At 45.3% G+C, this 25,871-nt stretch overlaps 1 protein-coding gene across 1 annotated transcript in view; it reads right to left on the bottom strand.

Annotated features, from left to right (window-relative positions):
• Positions 1-6,273: 6,273 nt before the first annotated feature.
• Positions 6,274-25,871, bottom strand: part of LOC122939226 (methyl-CpG-binding domain protein 2) — a 38,859-nt gene continuing 19,261 nt past the window's right edge. The window contains exons 4-7 of the mRNA XM_044295263.1: positions 25,038-25,128; positions 23,755-23,932; positions 10,700-10,824; positions 6,274-6,721 (exon numbers count right to left, since the gene is read on the bottom strand). Coding sequence (XP_044151198.1) covers positions 10,713-10,824; positions 23,755-23,932; positions 25,038-25,128 — 381 coding nt within the window. The 3' untranslated portion in view covers positions 6,274-6,721; positions 10,700-10,712. The remainder of the gene's footprint in view (positions 6,722-10,699; positions 10,825-23,754; positions 23,933-25,037; positions 25,129-25,871) is intronic.

The raw sequence follows: 25,871 nt of genomic DNA on the forward strand, positions 1-25,871 counted from the left end.
ATTATAGTAATTATATTCTTGTACATAGGAGAAGTATTATAGTAGTTATATTCTTGTACATAGGAGCAGTATTATAGTAGTTATATTCTTGTACATAGGAGCAGTATTATAGTAGTTATATTTTTGCACATAGAAGCAGTATTATAGTAGTTATATTTTTGCACATAGAAGGCAGTATTATAATAATTACATAAAGACAGAGGACAACTTGTCTTTAACAGATACAGAAAGGAATTTGTACAATGTTACAATTCTTATCTGAGAAGGAAAAGAACACATTTTCACCTAAAACTGTACAATGCTGCCATCTAGGGACCAACTATATATTTACAATACTTCTAAAAATGAGAAAAAAAATACAGTACATCTCTCCTGCAGTGCAATACTGATTCAGATAGTGTTGTAACGTAAATGTACTCTCCTCAGTCTTGCCCATTTTTAAGGTTGCTTGCAGCATATAGCATTTTCGTTCGTCACTGTCCAATAACCTAATTAAAATTCACAGCCGGATTAAATGACAAGTGTTCAAGAGCAGGCGTTTTAGTAGAAAAGTCCCAGGGTTCTGTTTTTACCATCTGCTCCTTACAACTGCCCACTTTGATGGTGACCTGAAGGTACTTACTAAAAAAAGAATTTTAAAGCCTTTATCCCTGTTTTGATGGTGCAGGCAAAGAAAAGAGAAAAGCTGTTCTTTTGATGGACGACTTAGAGCGGATGCTTCTGCTTAGCAGGGGGAGCTTTGAATGGTCTTTTCTATGAGACTGGAACTCTGTGTAATGACTGCAGAGGACAGATGGACCAGTGCAGTACAGGAGAACCTACCAGAGCACGTGGTGTAAGTTTAGTATCAGTTACTCTACACTAAGAACGATTTGTATACTTGCCACCAACAAGATTTACAGATTCTAATTTGCATGTTTCTACAGTGGTGCTTCAATGTTTCTGAACCTTTCAGGATTTTCTATATTTCTGCATAAATTTGACCTAAATCTACATCAGATTTTCCTACAAGTAGATTAGAGACAGACACTGATTTACAAACCGATGTTTCTCAACAATATGTATCCGAGCAAAGCAGATGAGAACAACTTTTCTAGTTGCTAGGCCTTGGGGGGGAACCTCTGGGTGGATACTATTTCTATTATGGAGACCAGTTGATATAAGTGATGACTATTGTAGGCTAGACAACGCCTCTCTTGATTTCTAGGGAAAATATTAGCAAGCAAATTATCATGTCTAACATCTGCTGGCAAAAGATAAGCTTAGGAAAGCTAAACTGAATATCTTTCTCTGAAACCCATAGGTGCATTGCCTGGTCTACAATACTGCGCACATGTACTCCGCATACTAGGGACTCTCCATAATGATAAAGAGTACTAGTTAGACAACACATATATATTGTCAAGAAACACAGGTTTGTATACTAATATCTCTCTCTCAACCACAAAAAAAATTCAGCTTCATGCGATTCTGAACTTTTTTCTGAAATTCGGAACTAATCCCAAACCAGTAAAACCAATTCGCTCATCCATTTTTGTCCATTCTTTGGTAGAACAACTTGTGTGCTTAGGGTCGTTGTATTGCTGCACGACCCACGTTGTCTTGCGATTCAGCTCACAGACAGATGTCCTGACATTTTCCTTTAGAATTTGCCGATATAATTCAGAATTCATTCTTTCAACAATGATGGGAAGCCATTCTGGCCCAGATGCAGGAAACCAGGCTCAAACCATGATCCTACCACCACCATATTTCACAGATGGGATAAGGTTTATATGCTCGAATGCAGCGTGTTGCATTCTGCAAACCTAACGCTTCCCATTTAACCAAAAAGTTCTATCTTGGTCTCATCCGTATACAAAACATTGCTCCAATAGCCTTCTGTTTTGTCCAGGTGATCTTTAGCAGACTGCAGATGAGCAGCAATGTTCTTTTTGAAGAGCCGCAGCTTTCTCCTTGCAATTCTGCCATGCACACCAGTCTTGTTCAGTGTCCTCCTGATGAACATTAACTAAATCAGAGAAAGGCTTTTAATTGCTTAGAGGTTATCTTGTGTTCTACTTCCTTTGTGGCCTCATGGACTATTACACACCTTGCTCTTGGCATGATCTTTATTGGTCAACCACTCCTGAGGACGGTAATAATGGTCTTGAATTTCTCCATTTGTACACAATCTGTTTGACCGTGGACTGGTGGAGTCCAAACCCTTTAGAAATGGTTTTGCAACCTTTCCCAGCCTGATGAGTATCAACAACTCCTCTTTTGAGGTCCACACAAATCTCCTTGGTTTGTGGCATGATACACGTCCACAAATGTGTTCTGAAGATCAGGCTTTAAGGGCTCTTTCACACGAACGGATCCCGTGCGTGGAATCCACTGCGTGAAAGTGCCAAGCCCAGTACCGGACAGCAGAGACACTGAGCATTACCATGATTGATAATGCTCTTTGCCTCTCTGTGGTCTTTTTACTACAAAATCAAAGAGAGGCATGGAGCATTATTATTCATGTTAATGCTCCGTGTCTCTGCTGTCCGGAACGGGGCTTGTCTCTCTTTCACGAAGCAGATTACCCGCATGGCATTCGCTCGTGTGAAAGAGACCCAATAGATCCCGGTTCTTTCCATAAAACAGGTCGACCACTCATACCTGATTGTCATCTCATTGACTGAAATCAATTTCACCTTCACATTATCTGCTAATCCTAAAGGTTCACATACTTTTTTCCCCACTCAATATTGGATCATTTCTCTTAATATTAATATTTTTGACTAATTTGTTTTATTTAGTTATCTTTATCTACTTTTAGGGCTTTGAGGTAGTTTTAGGTAAAAAAATAAATAAAAAAAATTAAGTTTCACAAACTTTCAAAACCACTGTAAGGGTCCATTCACACATCCATAATTTGGGTCTGCATTCGTTTCGCAATTTGCGGACCTATTCACTTTCAATGGGGCTGGAACGGATGCGAATCCGCATTTTTTGGGATCCCCATCCATTTTTTCGGGATCCGCAATTACGTTCCTGAAAAAAAATAGAACATTTTCTATTATAGTGTCTGTGTTGTGCGGTCCGCAAATTGCGGATCGCACATTGCAGGTGTCCGTGTTTTGCGGATCTGAATGGACCCTAAGTGGTATTTATTTTGACGGTTTCTAAGATGGAGGAAGGAGGAGGGGACATCAGCCATAGATCTTTATAGTGAGATCATTGCAACTAGAGATAAGCGAATTTCCGGTTATGAAATTTGTTTGCGATTTTTTATTTTATTTTTACTGGTAAAAGGTGAATTGGGTTATGGATTCCGTTACCATGGACCATAACGCAATTCTATGACGGGATGCCTTTATAGGCATTCCGTTTATTTATTCCGTCATAATAGAAGTCTATGGGCTGCATAGCGGATGCATCCCGTTTTCGTTATGCAGAAGAGGACTCACCTGCATAACGGAAACGGGACGGATCCGTTATGCAGCCCATAGACTTCTATTATGACGGATAAGCCATCAATATCTAAATAGGCAGGGGTCCAACACCCCATACCCTGTCAATCAAAAGTTCTGCAGTAGCTCAGGCGCCATAAATCAGAGCTAGAACTATACAGCTCCCTCCATGGATGCAGCTGATTACTGCAGCGCTGCTCCCATTGAAACGAGTACTGCAGTAGACAGCAGCATCCATTACAAGGTGGAGTTCCAACATCAGAGCTTCCCCAAAACAGCCGATTAGCTATTGATGGCCTTTCCCGAGAATAGGCCATCAATACTAAAATCCTGGACAACCCCTTTAAGACCATACTTTTTATTTTTATTTGTCGCACGCCACGTGTTGTAACTTTTTTAGTTTTCCGTCCCTGTAGATGAAGGCTTGTTTCTTGCGAGCCGAGTTGTATTTTTAAAACGACATTTTGGGGCACACAGGATTTATTGATTCACCTTTTTTGATTTTTGGGGGTAATAAAAAAAATAAAAATAAAAAAAATAATATGCATTTACACAATCCATTTGGATTTGTTTTCTGGGTTCCAATTTTACGGCGATCGCCATGCACTATAAGTGACATGCTAACTTCATTCTCGGGGTCAGTACGATTACGTTGATACAAAATGTATACAGGTTTTTTTATTTTACTACTTTTGCACAATAAAAAAAAAAAACTAAAAAAATAAAAATTCGTTTTTGTGTCACCCTATTTTGAACACCATAACTTTTTCCTTTTTGTACCAGTTTTTGGTATACAATTGTTGTACGCCCCCCCCCCCCCCCACTTTTTGCAACTTTTTGCAACTTTTTAAATGCCTGTGCGACAATATTTTGCCGCACCAGCGTTTTACGCCGCATAGGAATGTCGAAGGAGTGTCAGAGACGTGATGGGACTTTCACCCCAATACATTTACACTTGGAAACAGGAGTGAAAAACTACTCCAGCCGGGCACTGGTCTAATTTTTTCACCAGGCGCACAAACTGCACCTAATTTATGAAAGGGCGCATGCCTTGTCATAAATTAGGCGCAAAGCCAGCGCAAAAGACAAGTAAAAAGCCAGTCTTTGTGTTTCAATTCCTCATTAATGTCAAGATCCATGCTGGCTGTCAGTGACTGGGGAATATTCAGATCCAGAGTCTGAAAAACGTGTCTAGTACTTCTCATAGCAGAGCTCTTGTTACCATTGCATTCAGTCCAGATAATACTCTGTGTAATGGAATGTCAGCCATATTTGTTGTCACCCAGTTTTTTCATCCAAACTAAGGAAACGGATAAAAAATGTATTCCTATCTTCTCGTTTCTAAGGAATAGTGGAATTTAGTATTTGTTCTACTGATCCAATGCATAAAAGAAATGTCAAAAGTTGCAAATAGTCTTGATTTAAAGAAGAAAAAAAAAAAAAGATCAGTTTTCAGTACACAGCTCCTTTGTAGTTCGATGTGTTTCTATGACTACAAATTCTGTATAGTCTGATCCTACCTGGGCCACTCTCAATAAAGAAAGAAAGGAACATGTCTGCTAGAAGGGACCACACAGGTCTGTGAGGAGCTGTATACATAAGCTACCCATTAGTTGAATGCTGGTTTGGTCGGCAGCCATCATACACATTCAGCTCGACTAAGATGCCAGACATCTCTAACGGGGGTTGATCTCCTGGGACAAGGATGAAAGACAGTTTAATTTTCTGATCCGTCCCACCCAACAACCCCTCTGAGACCCTCACCTGTCTCTAGAAAGAGGCAGCGTGCTCACCAGTCACGGTTACGAGAGTCCCGAAAATAGCCACACGAGCTCACTTGGCCAATATCGAAAGCGGTGGACGGAGGGTGGACGTGGCGGCTCTGTTGCTCTCCCTTCACTTCAGGGAGCCCGTTCCGGAGGTGGTACCGGCACCTATCCGACATTGATGCCATGTCTGAGATGAGAAAACCCCTTTAAAGCAGTTGTCTGACCCCCTAAAGCAGTTTTGATTATGACCCTGAAAGTGATTAGCATAAAGACAAAAACAGACACTTACCGATTCACTGACGTTCCTGCACCAAGGTTCTCATCCCCCCCTGCTTATAGTTTGCAAGTGGTGAACGTGATGATAGACGGGACACTTTCAGTCCACAACTTTTTTTTCCCTCTCAAAAACGTTGATTAAAGGGGTCGTGCCACAAAAAATATTCTACATTTTTCAATCCAGCCCCTGGATCTGAATACTTTTGTAATTACATGCGATTAAAAAAAAATTGTATAGACGCTGAGCTAGTCAATAAAATGTATCTGCATAGCGCCACCTGCTGTTTCTTCTATTTCTTGTCCACCTCACTGAGGTGGTCGCACGCGCTCAGTTTAAATCTTCAACTGCCACCAGCCATATCTTCTGTTAGAAGCTGTGACAGTTAGGACCCTTGCAGATGAGCGTGTGCAGATTAGGTCCGGATGCTTTGCGAATGCATTCGGTAAAAAAAAATGTGCGATTTCGCAAAGTCAGTCAGTTTTGTCTGCGTTCAGCGATTTAATGCGTTTTGCACGCGCGTGATAAAAAAACTGAATGCTTACAAACATCATCATTTAGCAACCATTAGTGAAAAAGGCATTGCATCCGCACTTAGCGATTTTCACGCAGCCCCATTCACTTCTATGGGGCCAAGAAAATCGCTGAATATAGAACATGCTGCGATTTTTCACGCAACGCACAAGTGATGCGTGAAAACCAGAGCTCATGTACACAGACCCATTGAAATGAATGGGTCCGGATTCCGGATTGCAAGGAGAGAACAGGCGGGAATAATTGCACATAAATTCTTTATTTTTTTATTCTTTTTTTTATATTTAAATAGAAGATGTCGATAAGCGTCCACACGTCTCTGAGGTACAAAAAGGGATTTAAATAAAGTGGAATTACCAGAAACGCCAATCAGAAATAAAATAAAAAAAAATAAAATAAAGAAGGCACGTCATGGGATTATTAATATTAAGAATAAAAAAAATCTGCTCAGGACACCGGCGGCCTGGAACCTGATAGATAAAACTGAGGCTGGATTATTAATATTGCTTTACATTTAAAAAGTCAGACAAAATAAAAATCGCTCTGTTCCATAATAATATAGATATATACATCAAAAAATAGAATTCTAGGAAGGCATTGGATCGATGCGATTAAAATTAAAAAAAATCCTATATAAATGTGCAGGTGTCTTTATTGTAAGGGGAGAACCAGGAATTGCATTTATTCTTAAATAGCCATGGTACCTGCAAAGAAAAAAAAGAATATATTAAATATGATGAGAATACATTTTGCAATGGTTATATATGGGGTTTGGGGGGCAGAACCACACAAAAGTGGCAAAAAAATGAAATAATACATAACATTATGATAGAAAATGTTATAAAGGTGGCATAAGAGATATTGGAGGCAGAACCACACAAAACTGTACTTTTGTCTGTGGCTGTGTTTTTTATTGCAATTCATTCAGTTTAATTTAATGGTGCAGTACCAGACACAGCCTATAGAACAAGGGTGGCGCCGTTTCTTGAATTACAAGCAGACCCTTTATTCTAATTCTACAGAAACCCTTTATGATACGCGATTTACTTAATGCTGGTGATAACGGTCTTGCACGGCCCAATGTCTGTGGGAGATGACAATGGGGGATCCGGCTGTAATACATGGTTGGGCTCCAGCCGTAACTGCCGGAATCGGAGCTAGCATCGCTTCTCTCATGCTGTGCTGTCACTATTGTATGGAGAAGTGAGAGAAGAGGGGGTGATATTTGGGGAGTCACGGGAGGACTCGTAGGAGGGCCTGCTATCAGATGCTGGGCCCCCACAGTCGTCCACGGGGCCCGGTATAGTCATAAGCACCTGGGGAAGCTTCCCGATAAATATGTATACTAGACAGATGCCAGACAGTGCCATCCATTACCCATAGGCGATTATGGCATCCTCAGAGCTTTATAAAGTGGGAGGTTGTCACCCATTGAGGGTCCTCATTTATAAGCCAAAGCAAAGAGTGCATCTCTTGTGCTGGAGGACTGAAAACGTCTGCATATTACATGGACAGCCCATAGAGCTCAATGTGAACAGTGTAAATCACCACTAGGGGGAGCATATGTGGTTTATTATTTGCTTAAAGGGGTTCTGCAGTTCTTTTAAAATGATGATCTATCCGACACCCGGGACCCCTGCTGATCAGCTGTTTGAGAAGGCATCGGCGCTGGCAGGAGCGCCGCGACCTTCTCTCGGTTTCCCTCAGGCCCAGTGACGTCACGACTAGTATTATTGGCCTGGGCGAGGCGAAGCTCTGTTCACTTGAATGGAGTTTAGCCGCACCCAGGCCAGTGATGCTAGTCGTGACGTCACTGGGCCGGCGGTAAACAGCGAGAAGGCCGCGGTGCTACTGCCAGCGCCACTGCCTTCTCAAACAGCTGATCAGCAGGGGTCCGGGGTGTTGGACCCCCGCCGATCAGTTTAAAAGAACTGCAGAACCCCATTATTGCACAGCTGTGTGAAGCCTAGAGACTAAATCCCATGAGCCATAAAGATCTTCTGACGTCGCAAGGTCACCTGACATGCTAAAGTCACATGGCTTTGAAGCAGAAGTAGGATATACCATCAGGGGTCATGTGTACCCATGCGCTGTGGTAATAATAATTAGTAATATAAAAAAATAAAGCCTAATGATGCGGTGTTCAGTAAGGCTACTTTCACACTTGCGTTGTCGTTTTCCGGTATTGAGATCCAGCAGAGGATCTCAATACCAGAAAAATACGTTCCCGTTTAGTTCTAATGCATTCTGAATGGAAGGAGATCCGTTCAGGATGCATCAGGATGTCCTCCGTTCCGGCAGGATTCCATTTTGTGAATGGACGCAAAACTACTGCAAGCTGTGGTTTTGTGTCCGGTCATAAAAACGGGGAAAAATAAAAAACAACGCAAGTCAATAGTGACGGATCTCTTCTTTTAGAAGCCTAAAAAACGGATCCGTCACCCATTGACTTTTAATGTCTTTAGTGATGGATCAATTTTTTATGTTTTGATTTCACACGTCCGCAAAATGGGTCTGCATCCATTCCGCAATTTTGCAGAACAGGTGCGGACCCATTAATTTTCAATGGGGCCGGAATGTGCTGTTCGCATCCACATTTGCGGATCCGCACTTCCGTTCCGCCCCAAAAAATAGAACATGTCCTATTCTTGTCCGCAATTGCGGACAAGAAAAAGCCTTTTCTATGAGAGTGTTGGCGATGTGCGGTCCGCAAAATGCGGAACGCACATTGCCGGTGTTCGTGTTTTGCGCAAAACACATACAGACGTGTGAATGGACCCTAACAGAACGGATTCCTCCTGATGTGCAAAATCAAAACGGATCCGTTTAATTCCAGTATTGAGATCCTCTGCCGAATCTCAATACCGGAATTAACAACGCAGATGTGAAAGTAGCCTTAGGTGCATGGTGAGTTTGGGAACGAGGCTTGTGACCCTGCGACATCAGAAAGTCCTTACGGTGCATGGGATTTTTAGACACTACCCTGCGTGATGGGAAGTAGGAGGTTTGGAGCTCTGTATCAGAAAAGGAGAGTCCGGTTTATTAGAAATATAAATGGATTCTGAAAATTAAAGGGGTTGTGTCATTTAAGCACTGGTGACATATTGCTAGGATATGCCACCAATGTCTGATAGGTGTGGGTCCCACCTCTGGGACCCGCACCCATCTCTAGAATGGAGCCAGCGAAGTGAAGGGGAGCGGACCACACACGTGCCGCCACCCCCTATTTATTTTTGTGGGAGTGCTGAAAATCGCCATGCACGGCCACTGCTCCATTCACTTCTATGGAGCGGACAGAAAGAGGCAAGCTCGGCTAATTTAAACAGTCCTATAGAAACTAATGGAGGGTAGCCGTGCATTCTAGAGATAGGTGGAGGTCGTCGAGGTGGGACCCGCACCTATCAGACATTGGTGTCGTATCGCTAGGATACTTGTGATGACATAGCCCCTTTATTCAACACAGAATTGTTAATTGGTGTAATTAAAGGGGTTGTCCAGGAATGATTTAAAATGGCCGCCAGTAACCGGTCCTAGAATGTGAGCAGGACTGGTCGCCACCACTTGCAGAGAAGCCCAAGAGGGTGAGGGTGCCTCACAACCCACTGCTCTGCTGTACAACGGATGGGGATGATGCGATCCTGCCTACGATATGCCATCATGACTGAGCAGCCTGACAGGAACGCTCACCAATATGTAGTATAGACAAGTGCCAGAGTGTGGCGAGGACCCATCCTCTCACCCTCCTAAGCCGCTATGCAAGTGTAGGCAACCAATCCTGCTCACATTCTAGGACAGGTTGCTGGCGGCCATTTTAAATCAATCCTCGAGAACCCCCTTTAAAGGGACACTGACAGGCCCAATAAGCATATTTAGGTGTGTATATATATATATATATATATATATATATATATATATATATATATATATATATATGTACAGGTCTTATAAAGTGTATTAAAATCATCTAAGTATCCCCCCTGTCCACCTTATAAATACAGTAAACTGAAGTTTTATAACTTGCTTGAATCGTCTTCAATCTGCCCAAGGGGCGGCGTTTCATCTACACTTGCGCCCAGCAAGCCGCCCCCCAACTGCCGTTTTGAAGCGCCGCCCAGCTCATCAATATTTCACTTTGCTGGGCGGCTTCTGCTGTCCCCGCTCTGAAGCGCTGCGCTGAACAGTGCCCGACGCATGCGCATAATGCAGAGGCTGAAGCGGTCTCTAAGATGCTTACTGTACGCAGGCGCGATGCTCCCGGCCAGTGGGGGTGCCGGGCGCATGCGCTGAAGATGAGACGGAGGCCGATGCCAATAGGATTGTATTGGGCATGCGCCGGATCTTGTGAAGTCGGGGACAGTAGTAGCCGCCCAGCGAAGTGCATATTGATGAGCTGGGCGGCGATTCAAACCGGCAGTTGGGGGGCGGCTGTCTGGCCCCAAGTGGAGATGAAACGCTGCCCCTTGGGCAGATTGAAGACGATTCAAGCAGGTTATAAAACTTCAGTTTACTGGTGTACAGGGGGGATACTTGTATGATTTTAATACACTTTAGAAGACCTGTACTGTCATATATATACCTAAATATGCTTATTGGGCCTGTCAGTGTCCCTTTAAGCCTAAAGGGGTCCTGTTATTCTAGTTCTATGGGATATGTGCACATACAAACACATTAGGTGTTCTTACCAAAGACAGAAAATTATGTTTCCACAGAACTCTCTGTGTCACTTTCAGCGCTTCGTGCAAGTATGTCGGCCATTAATGCCTCTTCTAATTTCTTTCGAACGTGTTGCACTCTCTCCTCCTGTTTCCTGAAATACACAACATAAGACAGGAGTTGTGAGAAAGGCTAAAAGACAAAAAAAGAAAAAGAAAAAAAAAGAAAAATTTGAAGTGACCCTCCAGTTCAAGAAAAAAATAAAATAAAAAAATAACATAAATTAGGAAACGAGCAGAACACCAATTCCCGGGCTCCTTATCTGCCATCCAAGATGGCGTGCCGCTTCTCAGACTGATAAACACTGGCCCAGATTTTCTGTGTCTGCTCCAAATATATGTCTAAAGTGGCGCATATTGGGGTTTCTACACTTTTTCCGACATGATCGACAAGGGGTGGGGCAGGAGTTCATGGGAATGGGAAAGGGAGCAGGGCCTATGTTGCGCCATTTTGCACTTAAACTGTGCAGCAATTCTGGCGTAAGACTCTGTCTCAAAGTAAACCAGCCGATAGTTGGTATAGAGTCAGTCAGTCCCTGCACCACATTCATCATCCAGCCTGAGCCCCCGAGTTAAATCTGGTGCAGATCTAGACACCGGCCTAAGCTTACCCCATCTACAGGGTCAGTAATGTGCATCAGAAGTCCAAGACACTTTCTACTTGCATTGGCCCACATGGTTCACGTGAGTAGTGCTGGCCAAATCAAGGGCAGGAGGAAGGGTCTTGGGCTACCATATTAACAGTATGCATCAGGTAGTCGGAGAGGCGGTGTGGCCATGTGGGATGGCGGAAGAGGAGCCTAGATTGGCGGATCTGCAGCTAAATAAAGCAATCGTGTACTTCTCTACTGATCCTGAGTTACATCCTATATTATACTCCAGAGCTGCACTCACTATTCTGCTGGTGCAGTCGCTGTGTACATACATTACTTATCCTGTACTGATCCTGAGTTACATCCTGTACTATACTCCAGAGCTGCACTCACTATTCTGCTGGTGCAGTCGCTGTGTACATACATTACTTATCCTGTACTGATCCTGAGTTACATCCTGTATTATACTCCAGAGCTGCACTCACTATTCTGCTAGTGGAGTCACTGTGTACATACATTACAATACTTATCCTGTACTGATCCTGAGTTACGGTACATCTTGTATTATACCCCAGAGCTGCACTTACTATTCTGCTGGTGCAGTCACTGTGTACATACATTACATTACTTATCCTGTACTGATCCTGAGTTACATCCTGTATTATACTCCAGAGCTGCACTCACTATTCTGCTGGTGCAGTCACTGCGTACAGACATATCATTACTTATCCTGAGTTATACTCCAGAGCTGTACTCACTATTCTGCTGGTGCAGTCGCTGTGTACATACATTACTTATCCTGTACTGATCCTGAGTTACATCCTGTATTATACTCCAGAGCTGTACTCACTATTCTGCTGGTGCAGTCACTGTGTACATACATTACTTATCCTGAGTTATACTCCAGAGCTGTACTCACTATTTTGCTGGTGGGATCACTGTGTACATACATTACTTATCGAGTAACCATCCTGAGTTACATCCTGTATTACACTCCAGAGCTGCACTCACTGTTCAGTTCATGTACACTATTGGGTGCCGAGGATGACTGACTCACCAACAAGCCACTGTGCTATAATTAGGGTTTTTAGGTAAAAGGGGCAAATAGTCAACAAACTGCATTATTGACCAGAGCTGAATTCACAATTCTGTAGCCATCAGAGTTAAAGATTACAGCAAGTATTGATTCATATGGATTTTCATTCACAACTGGAGGTAAACTTTAGAGCTCACAGCCAAGAAAAGACCAGCAGAATTATAAATGTAGCCGTGGAGCAAAGAATTAGTACCTGGTAACTAAAGCTACATTTTTACAATATAGTTCACACTTGATATGTTTGTTATACATAGAATACTTCAAATCTTTAATGGGAGTCTGTCAGCAGTTTTGACCATGCGAATATGAAGTTTTATGCTGCAATGTTCTGCTCCTGCAAGCAACCAGGAGGTGGAGCTTCACTTTGAAGTGCTGTCTGCATTTGAGCTGCTTCACAGCCCCTCCCCTCTGTGACAGCTGGACTGGTCTCCCTGTTGGATGCTACAGCTGTCACTCAGAGCAGAGGGGCTATGAAGAAGCTTAAAGCAGAGAGCACTTCACAATGCTAAAACTAGCAGAACAAAACCTCATAATCACACTACTCCTGATAATAAAAGCTCCTGCTGTCCCCAGCCCCTACCTAGTGCTGCCAGCAGTTGTGCATGCTCAAAACTGCTGACCGACTCCCTTTAAAAACCAAATGCAGTTTTTCACAACTCATTTCTACACTGGAGATGTCAGAACTGTATATATTCATCATCATGCAGATAGCCCGAAAGACTGAAATCGGAGAATATCTGTGACGCACCGCGGGGCAGGCTGACGGCGCACAGACTACTAAGATCCACGATCAGTCACTGACAGAGTTTCAACTCCAGAGATGAAACTCCAGGGACGACTCCGAAAGACTTGGCAGGACAGAGGATTCGCAAAACGGCACCTTCAAGCGAGATTTGTAGCGCTGGGCAAGCTCCATTAATTTATTGATTAAACGACCTGCCTGCATTAAATCCTAATGAGCAGAGGCTTTCACACAAACTGCGTCTAAGCACAGTCCTGACCGCAGCAAGGAGAACACAGCGCAGGGGTATACAGCCAGCAACGCACCGTGCTTAACCCCCTAAAGTCCAGGCTTACAGAACACAGATTTTTATTTTAGTCGCTGCTTTCCAAGAGATGTAACTTTTACATTTTTCACTGACGTAGCTATAAGGCAGACTGAATTCAGTTTTTTGTTGGTTTTTTTTTTTAGGAAGAAGAGGATTTTTTTGGACAGCTTTCAGGAACTTATAACTTTGAAATTTAATCTCTTCATTTATTTATGGGAGAGGTGGGAAAAAAAATGCAGTTTCAAATCCAATTTTTTTTATTTATTTTTCTTCTACTTTTTTTCACCGCTGGCCATGCTACAGGCCGATTACAGAGGGATCAGCTTTTATCTCAGCTTTTCACCTGTGGGACCCGCACCTACAAGGAGAACGGAGCCGGGGAGAGTTGTGGCTGGAGGACCCCGGGTTTCCAGGGGCCAGTCCACCACCAGGCGCAGCTCCCCGCCTCTCCCATTGAAGTGAATAGGAGCGCACCGCGCATGCGCGGCCAGAGCGCCCATTCTTTTCTATGGGGCCGACAGAAATAGCCGAGCCAGCACTCCGCTATTTTCGGCGGCTCCATAGAAATGAACGGAGGGCGGCTGCGCATGCGCAGTGCGCCCTCCTCAAGTTTCTCCGCTCCCTTCTCCTTGTAGGTGCGGGTCCCAGAGGTGGGACCCGCACCTATCAGACAATGGGGGCATATCCTAGCGATATGCCCCCATTGTCTAAGATGGGGTTGTCTCATCATGGACAATGGGGGCATATCACTAGGATATGCCCCCATTGTCTTATAGGTGCGGGTCCCACTGCTGGGACCCGCACCTATATCGAGAACAGAGCCCCGCAAGTGAAGGAGGGCGCCCTTAATTCATTTTCTATGGCTCGGCTATTTCCGTCGGCCCCATAGAAATGAATGGGAGCGGGGGCTGCGCATGCGCGGTACGCTCCCATTCACTTCTATGGGGGGCCGGACTGGTGGGACCCGCACCTATAAGACAATGGGGGGCATATCCTAGCGATATGCCCCCATTGTCCATGATGAGACAAACCCTTTAACCCTGGGTTCACACCTGAGCGTTTCTGAGACGCGCGTATTTGTCGCACGTTTTTTGCAATAGTAAACGCGCGTTTGACGCGCGTTTGTGTGATTGACTGCAGTGTTGTCCAATGAGTCTATGGCCCAAACGCGCGACAAACGCCCCAAAAAAAGCTCAAGTACTTGTTTATGCGTCGGGCGTTTTACAGCGCGTTCAAACGCGCTGTAAAACGCTCAAGTGTGAACCAGGGCCATAGGGAAGCATTGGTTTTCACGTGTTGAGCGTTTTACAGCGCATTTGAACGCGCTGTAAAACGCTCAGGTGTGAACTTACGCTGGGTTCACACCTGAGCGTTTTACAGCGCGTTCCTACGCGCTGTAAAACGCACAACAGGCAAGAACCAAATGATTCCCTATGGGAAGGGTTCACACCTGGGCGTTTTACAGCGCGTACGATCGCGCTGTAAAACGCCCGACGCTCAAACAAGTACAGGAGCTTTTTTTGGCGCGTTTGACGCGCGTTTGGGCCATAGACTCTTTGGACAACACTGCTGTCAATCACCCAAACGCGCGTCAAACGTGCGTTCACTATTAAAAAAACCGCGCATAAAACGCGCGACAAAAACGCGTTTGAGAAACGCGCGTTTGAGAAACGCCTAGGTGTGAACCCAGGGTTAGGGTAAGGGCTTGTCCAGCCCTATTGAAAGGGAACCTATCACCATGAAAATGCAATGCAGGCTACAAGCGGCATGTTACAGAGCAGGAGGAGCTGAGCAGATTGATTCTGTGGGAAAAAAATTCTGTATAATGTGTATTATTATGTCAACATTTCAGGACGACACTGAAGACAACGGGAGCAGCGCTGCAGTTACAAGCACTTTTCACTACAATATGGACGGTGCCGTGCAGTTCTAGCTCCGGCTTCCGGTGACAGAGCTACAAACAACGGGTGCGGATTGCAGGGTGGTTGTAACCATGGAAACGAGCAGTGTATAATGTGATAGAAAAATGAATCCTGCCAGCAAAGGAGGCAATATGGACAATCACAATACATTAGTAAGTGCCTTAACTTTCTCTACATAATAAATGCTATTTTCTGAAGTGATAAAACCCTTTGGCCCCTTTCACACGGGCGTTGCGGGAAAATGTGCGGGTGCGTTACGGGAACACCCGCGATTTTTCTGCGTGAGTGCAAAACATTGTATTGCGTTTTGCACTCGCGTGAAAAAAATTGCGCATGTTTGGTACCCAAACCCAAATTTCTTCACAGAAGTTCGGGCTTGGGATCGGTGTTCTGTAGATTGTATTATTTTCCCTTATAACATGGTTATAAAGGGAAAATAATAGCATTGTGAATACAGAACGCATAGTAAAATAGCGCTGGAGGGGTTAAAAAAAAATATTTAACTCACCTTAGTCCACTTGATCGCGAAGCCCGGCATCTCCTTCTGTCTCCTTTGCTGAACAGGACCTGTGGTGAGCATTAAATACAGGTAAAGGACCTTTGGTGACGTCACTCTGGTCATCACATGATCCATCACCATAGTAAAAGATCATGTGATGGATCAGGTGATGACCGGAGTGACGTCACCAAAGGTCTTTTACCTGTAATTAATGCTCACCACAGGTCCTGTTCAGCAAAGGAGACAGAAGGAGATGCCGGCTACGCGAACAAGTGGACTAAGGTGAGTTAAATAATTTTTATTTTATAAAAAAAAAAAAAAAAATTAACCCCTCCAGCGCTATTTTACTATGCATTCTGTATTCAGAATGCTATTATTTTCCCTTATAACCATGTTATAAGGGAAAATAATAATGATCGGGTCTCCATCCCGATTGTCTCCTAGCAACAGTGCGTGGAAAATCGCACCGCATCCGCACTTGCTTGCGGATGCATGCGATTTTCACGCAACCCCATTCATTTCTATGGGGCCTGCGTTACGTGAAAAACGCACAAAATAGAGCATGCTGCGATTTTCACTCAACGCATAAGTGATGCGTGAAAATCACCGCTCATGTGAACAGCCCCATAGAAATGAATGGGTCGGTATTCAGTGTGGGTGCAATGCGTTTAATCCGCGTGTGAAAAATACTCGCCCGTGTGAAAGGGGCCTTTTTAGTGCCACCGTGGCAATTGACTGCAGCATCTAAAAGGTTAATGTGCCGAGATCAGAGTAATCTTCGGCCCTGGTTGCTGTAATAGCAGCAGGAATGTATTACATACGGCCTCTTTCCTGCTTAAAGGGGTTCTCCGGGCTTTTTAATACCGATGACCTATCCTCAGGATAGGTCATCAATATCAGATCGGCGGTGGTCCGACTCCCGTCACCCCCGCCGATCAGCTATATGATAAGAATAGGGCTTAAATCAGTGTTTATGACCTCCTAGCAAATTAGAGATAAGGGTTATTAGAGTGAAAGTACCAGTCACACAGCTAGACAAACAGAGAACTGCTCAATAGTTTTAATAAAGACCAATTGAAAATATGATTTTTAGTCCAAAATGAATAAAATGCAAACAAAGACCAGTTGCATGTTTCTAGCTGCTGCCATTCAGGAGATAGCAGCATCTAAAGCAGCCCTCCCCCCTCCAGTCAGCTACTTTTCCCACTGCCGGAGCTGGACATTAGCGATTTAGGATACAGTCAGCTCCTATCTGATCGTGGGTCTATCAGACATGAACTGACTGTATTATAAATCACTACGATGCAGTCAGTTCGGAGCCGCGGTCCGTCTGCAAGATGATACACGGCTGATATACGCGCCCAGTTTCCTGGACCGAGCACGGTCGTGTGAATTGGCCTGGAATAATGAGGGTCGTAGTTTTCCCACTGCTGCAGATAATGAAGTTCTCTGCTATATTTGCTGGTAGAGGGTACTGTGACTGCAGACTATTACTCCCAGGCAGACGAGGGGAATGCAGAAAGTCCACACACACCAGTAACACCAGTTACAATGAGCAGAGGTTTGGCTTTCATAAAGCCAGGATTCTTCCCGGTGTCTTCTCACACAATATCTCTTCATTTAGAAGACGCCGGGGAGATTCTCTCCCTCGACCAAAAGCATTTTTACAACCTTTTCACTGCCCTTTCAGCTCCTACGACATAAAACTTTCTGATTCCAGCCGCGTTTCTGTGTAACGTAGCCGCATTCTTAGTATTGGAGGGGTGTAAATCTAACGACTGATGGATCGGCTGGATAATGCACCCGAGATTCTTCACACAAAGCTCCCGATAAGGGGGATGCATCACCGAACGGCAGGGGAGACATTCGCCTTCGGAGATGTTATATTGCGCAGGCTGTCACTGCTGTGGTAGCGGCGTTGGCTGTACGCTTGTGAGAGCGGCTGATTTTTATCTTCAGCATTTTGAGGGATAATAGAAATTTACATAGGGATATTAGGAAAATGGTATGAATTTGTGCGCTTGGCCGAACAGCAAAAAATGAGTTTTCATAGATCATGTTAATTTACAGGCTGTAAAACCAGATCAGAAAGAATTACTCGTCGCTGCCACCTAGTGGGCGCATTGCAGAAAACCTCTCCCTGCACAACATACAGCGATCAGCCAGTTCTTGATGTGTTGGAAGCAGGAGTAATAGGCAAGAGTCAGGATCTGAGCTCTGACAGGGGGCAAATCGTGATGACTAGAGCACCTCCAAAATGGCCAGTCTTGAGGGTTATGTTTCTGGTAAGTAAACATAGAAACATAGAATGTGTCGGCAGATAAGAACCATTTGGCCCATCTAGTCTGCCCAATATACTGAATCCTATGGATAGCCCCTGGCCCTATCTTATATGAAGGATGGCCTTATGCCTATCCCATGCATGCTTAAACTCCTTCACTGTATTTGCAGCTACCACTTCTGCAGGAAGGCTATTCCATGCATCCACTACTCTCTCAGTAAAGTAATACTTCCTGATATTACTTTTAACCCTTTGCCCCTCTAATTTAAAACGATGTCCTCTTGTAGCAGTTTTTCTTCTTTTAAATATTCTTTCCTCTTTTACCTTGTTGACTCCCTTTATGTATTTAGCAGTTTCTATCCTATCCCCTCTGTCTCGTCTTTCTTCCAAGCTATACATGTTAAGGGCCTTTAATCTTTCCTGGTAAGTTTTATCCTGCAATCCATGTACCAGTTTAGTAGCTCTTCTCTGAACTCTCTCCAAAGTATCAATATCCTTCTGGAGATATGGTCTCCAGTACTCAGCACAATACTCCAGATGAGGTCTCACTAGTGCTCTGTAGAGCGGCATGAGCGCCTCCCTCTTTCTACTGGTAATGCCTAGTAGTGGTTAGAACCTACCAAAAGTGGTCCAAAGGAAATACAACTAGTAAACAGGTGACAAGGTCATGGGCACCTAAGGCTCACCGATACATGTAGGGAGTGAAGGCTAGCCCATCGGGTCTGATACCATAAAAGTGAGACTGTAAGACAATCTGCTGAAAGAGTGTCACGGTGGGGAGTGGGGGAAACCTCCCACCGTGCAGTGTCAAAGGGTAAAGGGGATCAGCCTGGCCAAAAAGGAGTAATAAGGGAGCAGGTCACCTCCTACAGCGTCCCTAATCCTCTCCCTGACTCCTCACCATATGAGTGGACCCCGATGGTGGGACGGCTCATACACTGGATACCTAATATCCTGAGTCGCCCTGAAAAATCGCTCACTTAGGAGCAGGGGAGAGACGACCTGTTCATCCACAACGCGGAGGAACAGGAGTCTCTAACTAAGGCCAGGCTGCAAGGAGGGGAAACGCATACAGCCAAAGGAGATGGCAGGTAAGCGAAACCAGTAACACACTTACCTGCCACAGACACACTGACTGGAACCCGTGCACAAGTGCTAGTGTCCACACCAACATTAAAGGACACAGCACACACCACAAACCACACAGGAACCCAGGACACCATTAGCTGCAATAAACGTGAGACACCATAAGAACATCTATGACCACAAGGGTGGCCCTCACTGGAAAGATGGTAAAGCCAGGAGCAGAAAACCACCAGCATACACCAAGGCTGAAGGAACCCTCAGCTTCAGGCATCCAGCAGAGGCTAAATAGCCCAAGCAGCCACACCCAAAAACTGAGTTAACCCTTCCAACACCAGACAGAGGAAGGAAGCCACTTAAAGGGGAAGTGCACACACAAGCATGCCAAACCACACGTAACCAACGGCAACAGCATGCGTGGCAACCATGTCACGGCAATCACCCAGAAGGCCGAGACCCTGCCACCGCATGCTCTCACAGCAAAACGTTGCCACGGGCAACCGGAAGTGTGGCAACAGTGTCACAGCGTACACCATAGGCCATGACAAAGAGTTACTGCTGGCGACATGGCAGACTGGTCAGAGTGCCCATGCTGTCCCCAGTGTACCATGGAAAGCGACTACAACTACAATAGGCACCTGAGCATCAGAAGTGAACCATGGAGCAATGGAAAATTAATGCAGCCTGGCCTGATGACATGTGTTACGTCATGTGGACAGCCTGGTGCGTGTGCGTCACTTACTTGGGGAAGAGATGGCGCCAGGATGCACTACGGGCAGAAGACAAGCCGGTGGCGGCAGTGGGATGCCCTGATCAATGTTCGGCTGGGAACCTTGAGTATGATGTGAATGTGATGCATATCACCTTCCTAAACACTGTACAGACACGAATCTCCTTCATGCCAGTGGTGGAAGTGCAGTGGTGGAAGTGCAGGCCACACAAAGACTGTTCAGGAATAGCTTGAGGAACGTGACTCCAAATTCCCCAGATCTCATCATCAAGCATCTAAGGCAGGCATGTCCAAACTGCGGCCCTCCAGCTGTTGCAAAACTACAACTCCCAGCATGCCCAAATAGCTGTAAGCTATCCAGGCATGCTGGGAGTTGTAGTTTTGCAACAGCTGGAGGGTCGCAGTTTGGACATGCCTGATCTAAGGGATGTGCTAGAAAAAGAAGTCTGATCCATGGAGGCCGCACCAAGCATGTGCCAGATACCACAGGACATGTACAGGTCCTTCTCAAAAAATTAGCATATTGTGATAAAGTTCATTATTTTCTGTAATGTACTGATAAACATTAGACTTTCATATATTTTAGATTCATTACACACAACTGAAGTAGTTCAAGCCTTTTATTGTTTTAATATTGATGATTTTGGCATACAGCTCATGAAAACCCAAATTTCCTATCTAAAAAAATTAGCATATTTTATCTGACCAATAAAAGAAAAGTGTTTTTAATACAAAAAAAGTCAACCTTCAAATAATTATGTTCAGTTCTGCACTCAATACTTGGTCAGGAATCCTTTTGCAGAAATGACTGCTTCAATGCGGCGTGGCATGGAGGCAATCAGCCTGTGGCACTGCTGAGGTGTTATGGAGGCCCAGGATGCTTCAATGCGGCGTGGCATGGAGGCAATCAGCCTGTGGCACTGCTGAGGTGTTATGGAGGCCCAGGATGCTTCGATAGCGGCCTTAAGCTCATCCAGAGTGTTGGGTCTTGCGTCTCTCAACTTTCTCTTCCTAATATCCCACAGATTCTCTATGGGGTTCAGGTCAGGAGAGTTGGCAGGCCAATTGAGCACAGTAATACCATGGTCAGTAAACCATTTACCAGTGGTTTTGGCGCTGTGAGCAGGTGCCAGGTCGTGCTGAAAAATGACATCTTCATCTCCATAAAGCTTTTCAGCAGATGGAAGCATGAAGTGCTCCAAAATCTCCTGATAGCGGCTGCATTGCCCCTGCCCCTGATAAAACACAGTGGACCAACACCAGCAGCTGACATGGCACCCCAGACCATCACTGACTGTGGGAACTTGACACTGGACTTCAGGCATTTTGGCATTTCCCTCTCCCCAGTCTTCCTCCAGACTCTGGCACCTTGATTTCCGAATGACATGCAACAGTCCAGTGCTGCTTCTCTGTAGCCCAGGTCAGGCGCTTCTGCCGCTGTTTCTGGGGAATGCGGCACCTGTAGCCCATTTCCTGCACACGCCTGTACACGGTGGCTCTGGATGTTTCTACTCCAGACTCAGTCCGCTGCTTCCGCAGGTCCCCCAAGGTCTGGAATCGGTCCTTCTCCACAATCTTCCTCAGGGTCCGGTCACCTCTTCTCGTTGTGCAGCGTTTTCTGCCACACTTTTTCCTTCCCACAGACTTCCCACTGAGGTGCCTTGATACAGCACTCTGGGAACAGCCTATTGGTTCAGAAATTTCTTTCTGTGTCTTACCCTCTTGCTTGAGGGTGTCAATGATGGCCTTCTGGACAGCAGTCAGGTCGGCAGTCTTACCCATGATTGCGGTTTTGAGTAATGAACCAGGCTGGGAGTTTTTAAAAGCCTCAGGAATCTTTTGCAGGTGTTTAGAGGTAATTAGTTGATTCAGATGATTAGGTTAATAGCTCGTTTAGAGAACCTTTTCATGATATGCTAATTTTTTTAGATAGGAATTTGGGGTTTTCATGAGCTGTAGCCAAAATCATCAATATTAAAACAATAAAAGGCTTGAACTACTTCAGTTGGTGTGTAATGAATCTAAAATATATGAAAGTCTAATGTTTATCAGTACATTACAGAAAATAATGAACTTTATCACAATATGCAAATTTTTTGAGAAGGACCTGTATATATCAAGCGGAGAAAAACAGAACTGGACCGCACATCCACAATGCTATGCTTGGATCTAATTAAATTCGCTTCTCAGCGCAATATAAAAGTGTACAGCCCCCTATACTGCCTGCTTCTTTACCACTGGTATCAGCACTCCTCCCATTCGGCACAGGTGGTTTTAATTTCGCAGAAGTCTGCATAGAAGTGGTCATTGACCTGTAGCTCCTGATAGCAATGGACATGTTGTGTTAGACAACTGTTCACATGATGCAGTACTGCGTGGTGGCCTTTGTGGCGCTGTGCTGGTGGGACCCAGTGTCATGGGTGGCATTGTCTGACAGCAGGGTTACTGTTTGACTCCTGGGTCCCGCCGCCTACTAGCGCAGTGCTGCTTTGTCCCTGCATTGTGCTGCACCTTTTTGTCAAAGTAGGTCCCACTCAGAGGCGACCTTGGCGTGGTGAGTGGGCTTATGCCTTTTGATCAAAATGTACACTAATGCCTCTTGTACAGCATTAAGTATGGGGGGATGTACACTTTAATATATCGCTGAGAAGCGAGTTTAATTAGGTCAAAGCATAGCACTGTGGATGTGCGATCCAGTTCTGGTTTTCTCCCCCGGACATGTAAGAGATCTTGTGGCGTCCATGCCTCAATGGGTCAGAGCTGTTCTGGCACAATTAAGGGGGTCTACCCAATATTAGGCAGGTGGCTTTAAAGGGCATCTGTCAGCAGATTAGTCCCTATGACGCTGGCTGACCCGTTACATGTGCTCTTTTCAGCTGAAGGCATCTGTGTTGGTCCCATGTTCATATGTGCCCGCAGTGCTGAGAAAAATGATGTTTTAATATATGCAAATGAGCCTCTAGGAGCAACGGGGGCGTTGCCATTACACCTAGAGGCTCTGTGAGTCTCTGTATCTGCAGCGCCCCTTGCACATTGACTGAGGGCCTGAAAGGTGTGATGACGTTTACACTGCCTGGGTCTGTCAAAGCGCAGAGGGCGCGGCAGTTTCAGAGAGAGCAGAGCCTCTTGGTGTAATGGTAACGCCCCCGTTGCTCCTAGAGGCTAATTTATATATATTTAAACCACATTTTTCTCAGCAATGCGGGCACATATGAACATGTAACAGATTAGCCAGTGTCATGGTTACAGATCTGCTGACAGATGCCAGATGGGGTTATCCGTATTCTGAAAAATCCCCCCCAATGTACCGGGCCCCTCACAGGTAATATACTTACCCTGCTCCTGGTCCCCGCACCGCCGCTTCTCCCTGCACACGAATGAAAACATCCGGTGTCAGGGGGGAGCAGCCAATGGCAGACGGGGACGAGCCTCCCTAGCATCGCCCGCGATAACCCCTTTAATTTTCCGGATGATCGGTGTATACACTACTGGAGTGAAGCATGGAGCTCTACTATAAATGTCGTAGGTAATGGGGAAATGTCTATACTCACAGGACTGGACGTGTGACTTCCTGCGCAGCGTCAGTGGTATCTCTCCTGTGTACACTCACACCTTCAATATAAACACTATGCACCTACTACACATAAAGTGCACCCAATTGTACACACAACAGCCTCTAAATACATTCGGCACCCCCCTGTGAGCTCAGGACTTAATGCACTGAAGCCCCATGGGGTATCATCATGTTCCTTCTCCCCCATCAAGGCCTTACCTGATATCCTCGTCTGTAACTATGAAAGCTTTGCAGAGCGGCTGCGATGTGTTTAACCAAACGGACGGGTTTTTCTCTACGGCTGCGGAGAGTTGTCCTGTGATTGGTGCAGAGCTGGTGTGCAGGGCGCTGGCGATGGCGGCGAGGAGGGTGTCTTCTCTGTTCCCTGGCCCGACCGCTATGGCGAAAGAAAAAAAAAAGAAAAAAATTGTTCCTTTTATGTAACGCACTTCACCAAGCACAAGGTTATTCTTACCGAGACGCGAACCTACAGCAACTTACCGTACAGTAAGTGAACGGAGGTTTCCCCAAAAGCTCATCTACAGGTAACAGCAAAAATAAATCTACACGGAAATCAGTCCCTGCTCATTCCTGTGCAGACAAGCAGCAGATTTTCACCCCTTAAACTATATAGAGTGAAATCTGCAATGAATCCATAATAGGTAACACATGGATTTTGCATAAGAATCGCACCGGTTTTAAGACCTCTGCTAGCTGTCAATGAATGCAAATATTCTTATTTACCTCCAGAGGGTAGAAACATGTACAGACCTAATACTCCTCACAGCAGAGGGGCTGTTGCAACTGCATCCAGTCTAATGGAACTCTACCATACAAAACCGCACGTAGTGTCTCACATGCGGGTTTTAATGCTGCTTTTTACCTAACATAAAGGGGCTCTCTGGGAATAAGGACATTTTAGCAAGTGCGCCCAGGCTGCCTCCCTAAGCTGAGTATTCATACTTACCTTCTCCCCGCCGCTCCGGTTCTTCGCGCTTTCTCCGCTGTGTCCATGTTCCGGTCCCCGCACAGTTGACATCCGACTTAGCAAGGGCATGGTCACATAATCCGCTGCAGCCAATGACTGGCTTCAGCAGTGATGTGCTGCTTTTGGGCAAGGACCGAAACATGGACACAGCGGATGCAGAGCAGGTAAGTATGAATCTTCAGCTTAGGGAGGCAGCCTGCGGGCACTACTAAAACGTGCATATTTCCGGAGAACCCCTTTAGGGGTGCTTTCATACGCTGAGGTCATGATGCATAGCAAAGAAGGCATGCGTTTCTACCGGCCACTGGATGTCCTTATATTAGAGAAAAGCTAAGCTCTGACCTCCATTACAAATATTAGCACAGTATTTTCCACATACTGCGGTATTAAAAGTTGGACATTCACTTAAAGGGGGTTCTGTTATGAGTAACATTCATCAGCGGCTGTGTCAGGAGGAACAGGGGTAGGTGGGTCTGCTGGCCTAGTGATTGGTGCAGTCAGTGTGCAGACCTACCTTGCAGACCCTTAGGAAGCTCCATGGACTTTAGGACTTGTTCCGTTACATCCGATGCACTTAGTCCTTGTAACCTCTTCTCCCAAAAAAGCTGGAAAGAGATAAAAGGATGGAAAATGATAAAACTGCAGCAGGCCGAAACGTGTACACGAGTGTGACCAGTGTATGGCCTGCAGACATTTATGGGTTCCAGAAGTAGCACACCCCATCCCCGTCCTGCCTGGTGGGGCCAGGAATGAATGGAGAGGTGGTCGTTACCATGTGAGCAGAGGTCTCCATCCACCTCTATGGGAGTTATGGAAACAGCCGTCTGTGCATGGCATACTGTCTGTGGGTGTGCCATAGATGTCTGGATCCCTTTAAAAGAGGTTATCCCATGAAAATTATTCATCACCCATCTACAGAATAGGTGATAAATGTCAGATCGTGGGGGTCTGACAGCTGCGACCTCCGGGATCCAAAAAGTGAGTCTTCTCTGTGAATGGCGGTGCGCACGTCAGTCCACTGCTCCACGGAGCGGCGGTGCGCACGTCAGTCCACTGCTCCACGGAGCGGCGGTGCGCACGTCAGTCCACTGCTCCACGGAGCGGCGGTGCGCACGTTCTCAGGAGTCTTAGTGATCAGACCCCTCACGATCTGTTATTTATTAACCCTTGGATAGGTGATAAATAATTTTTGTGGGATAATCCCTTTAACTTCTTCCCATGTACAGCACATGTTGGGTCTTTAAAGATGGCGCTCACTCAGGAGCAGAGCACCATAGACGCCCGGTGCCTGCTGTTACACACAACAGACACAAGGGGCAATGGTTTTGATCGGCGATAATGCCAATCA

This window comes from Bufo gargarizans, chromosome 5, assembly GCF_014858855.1.
Source record: "Bufo gargarizans isolate SCDJY-AF-19 chromosome 5, ASM1485885v1, whole genome shotgun sequence".
Taxonomy (NCBI): Eukaryota; Metazoa; Chordata; class Amphibia; order Anura; family Bufonidae; genus Bufo; species Bufo gargarizans.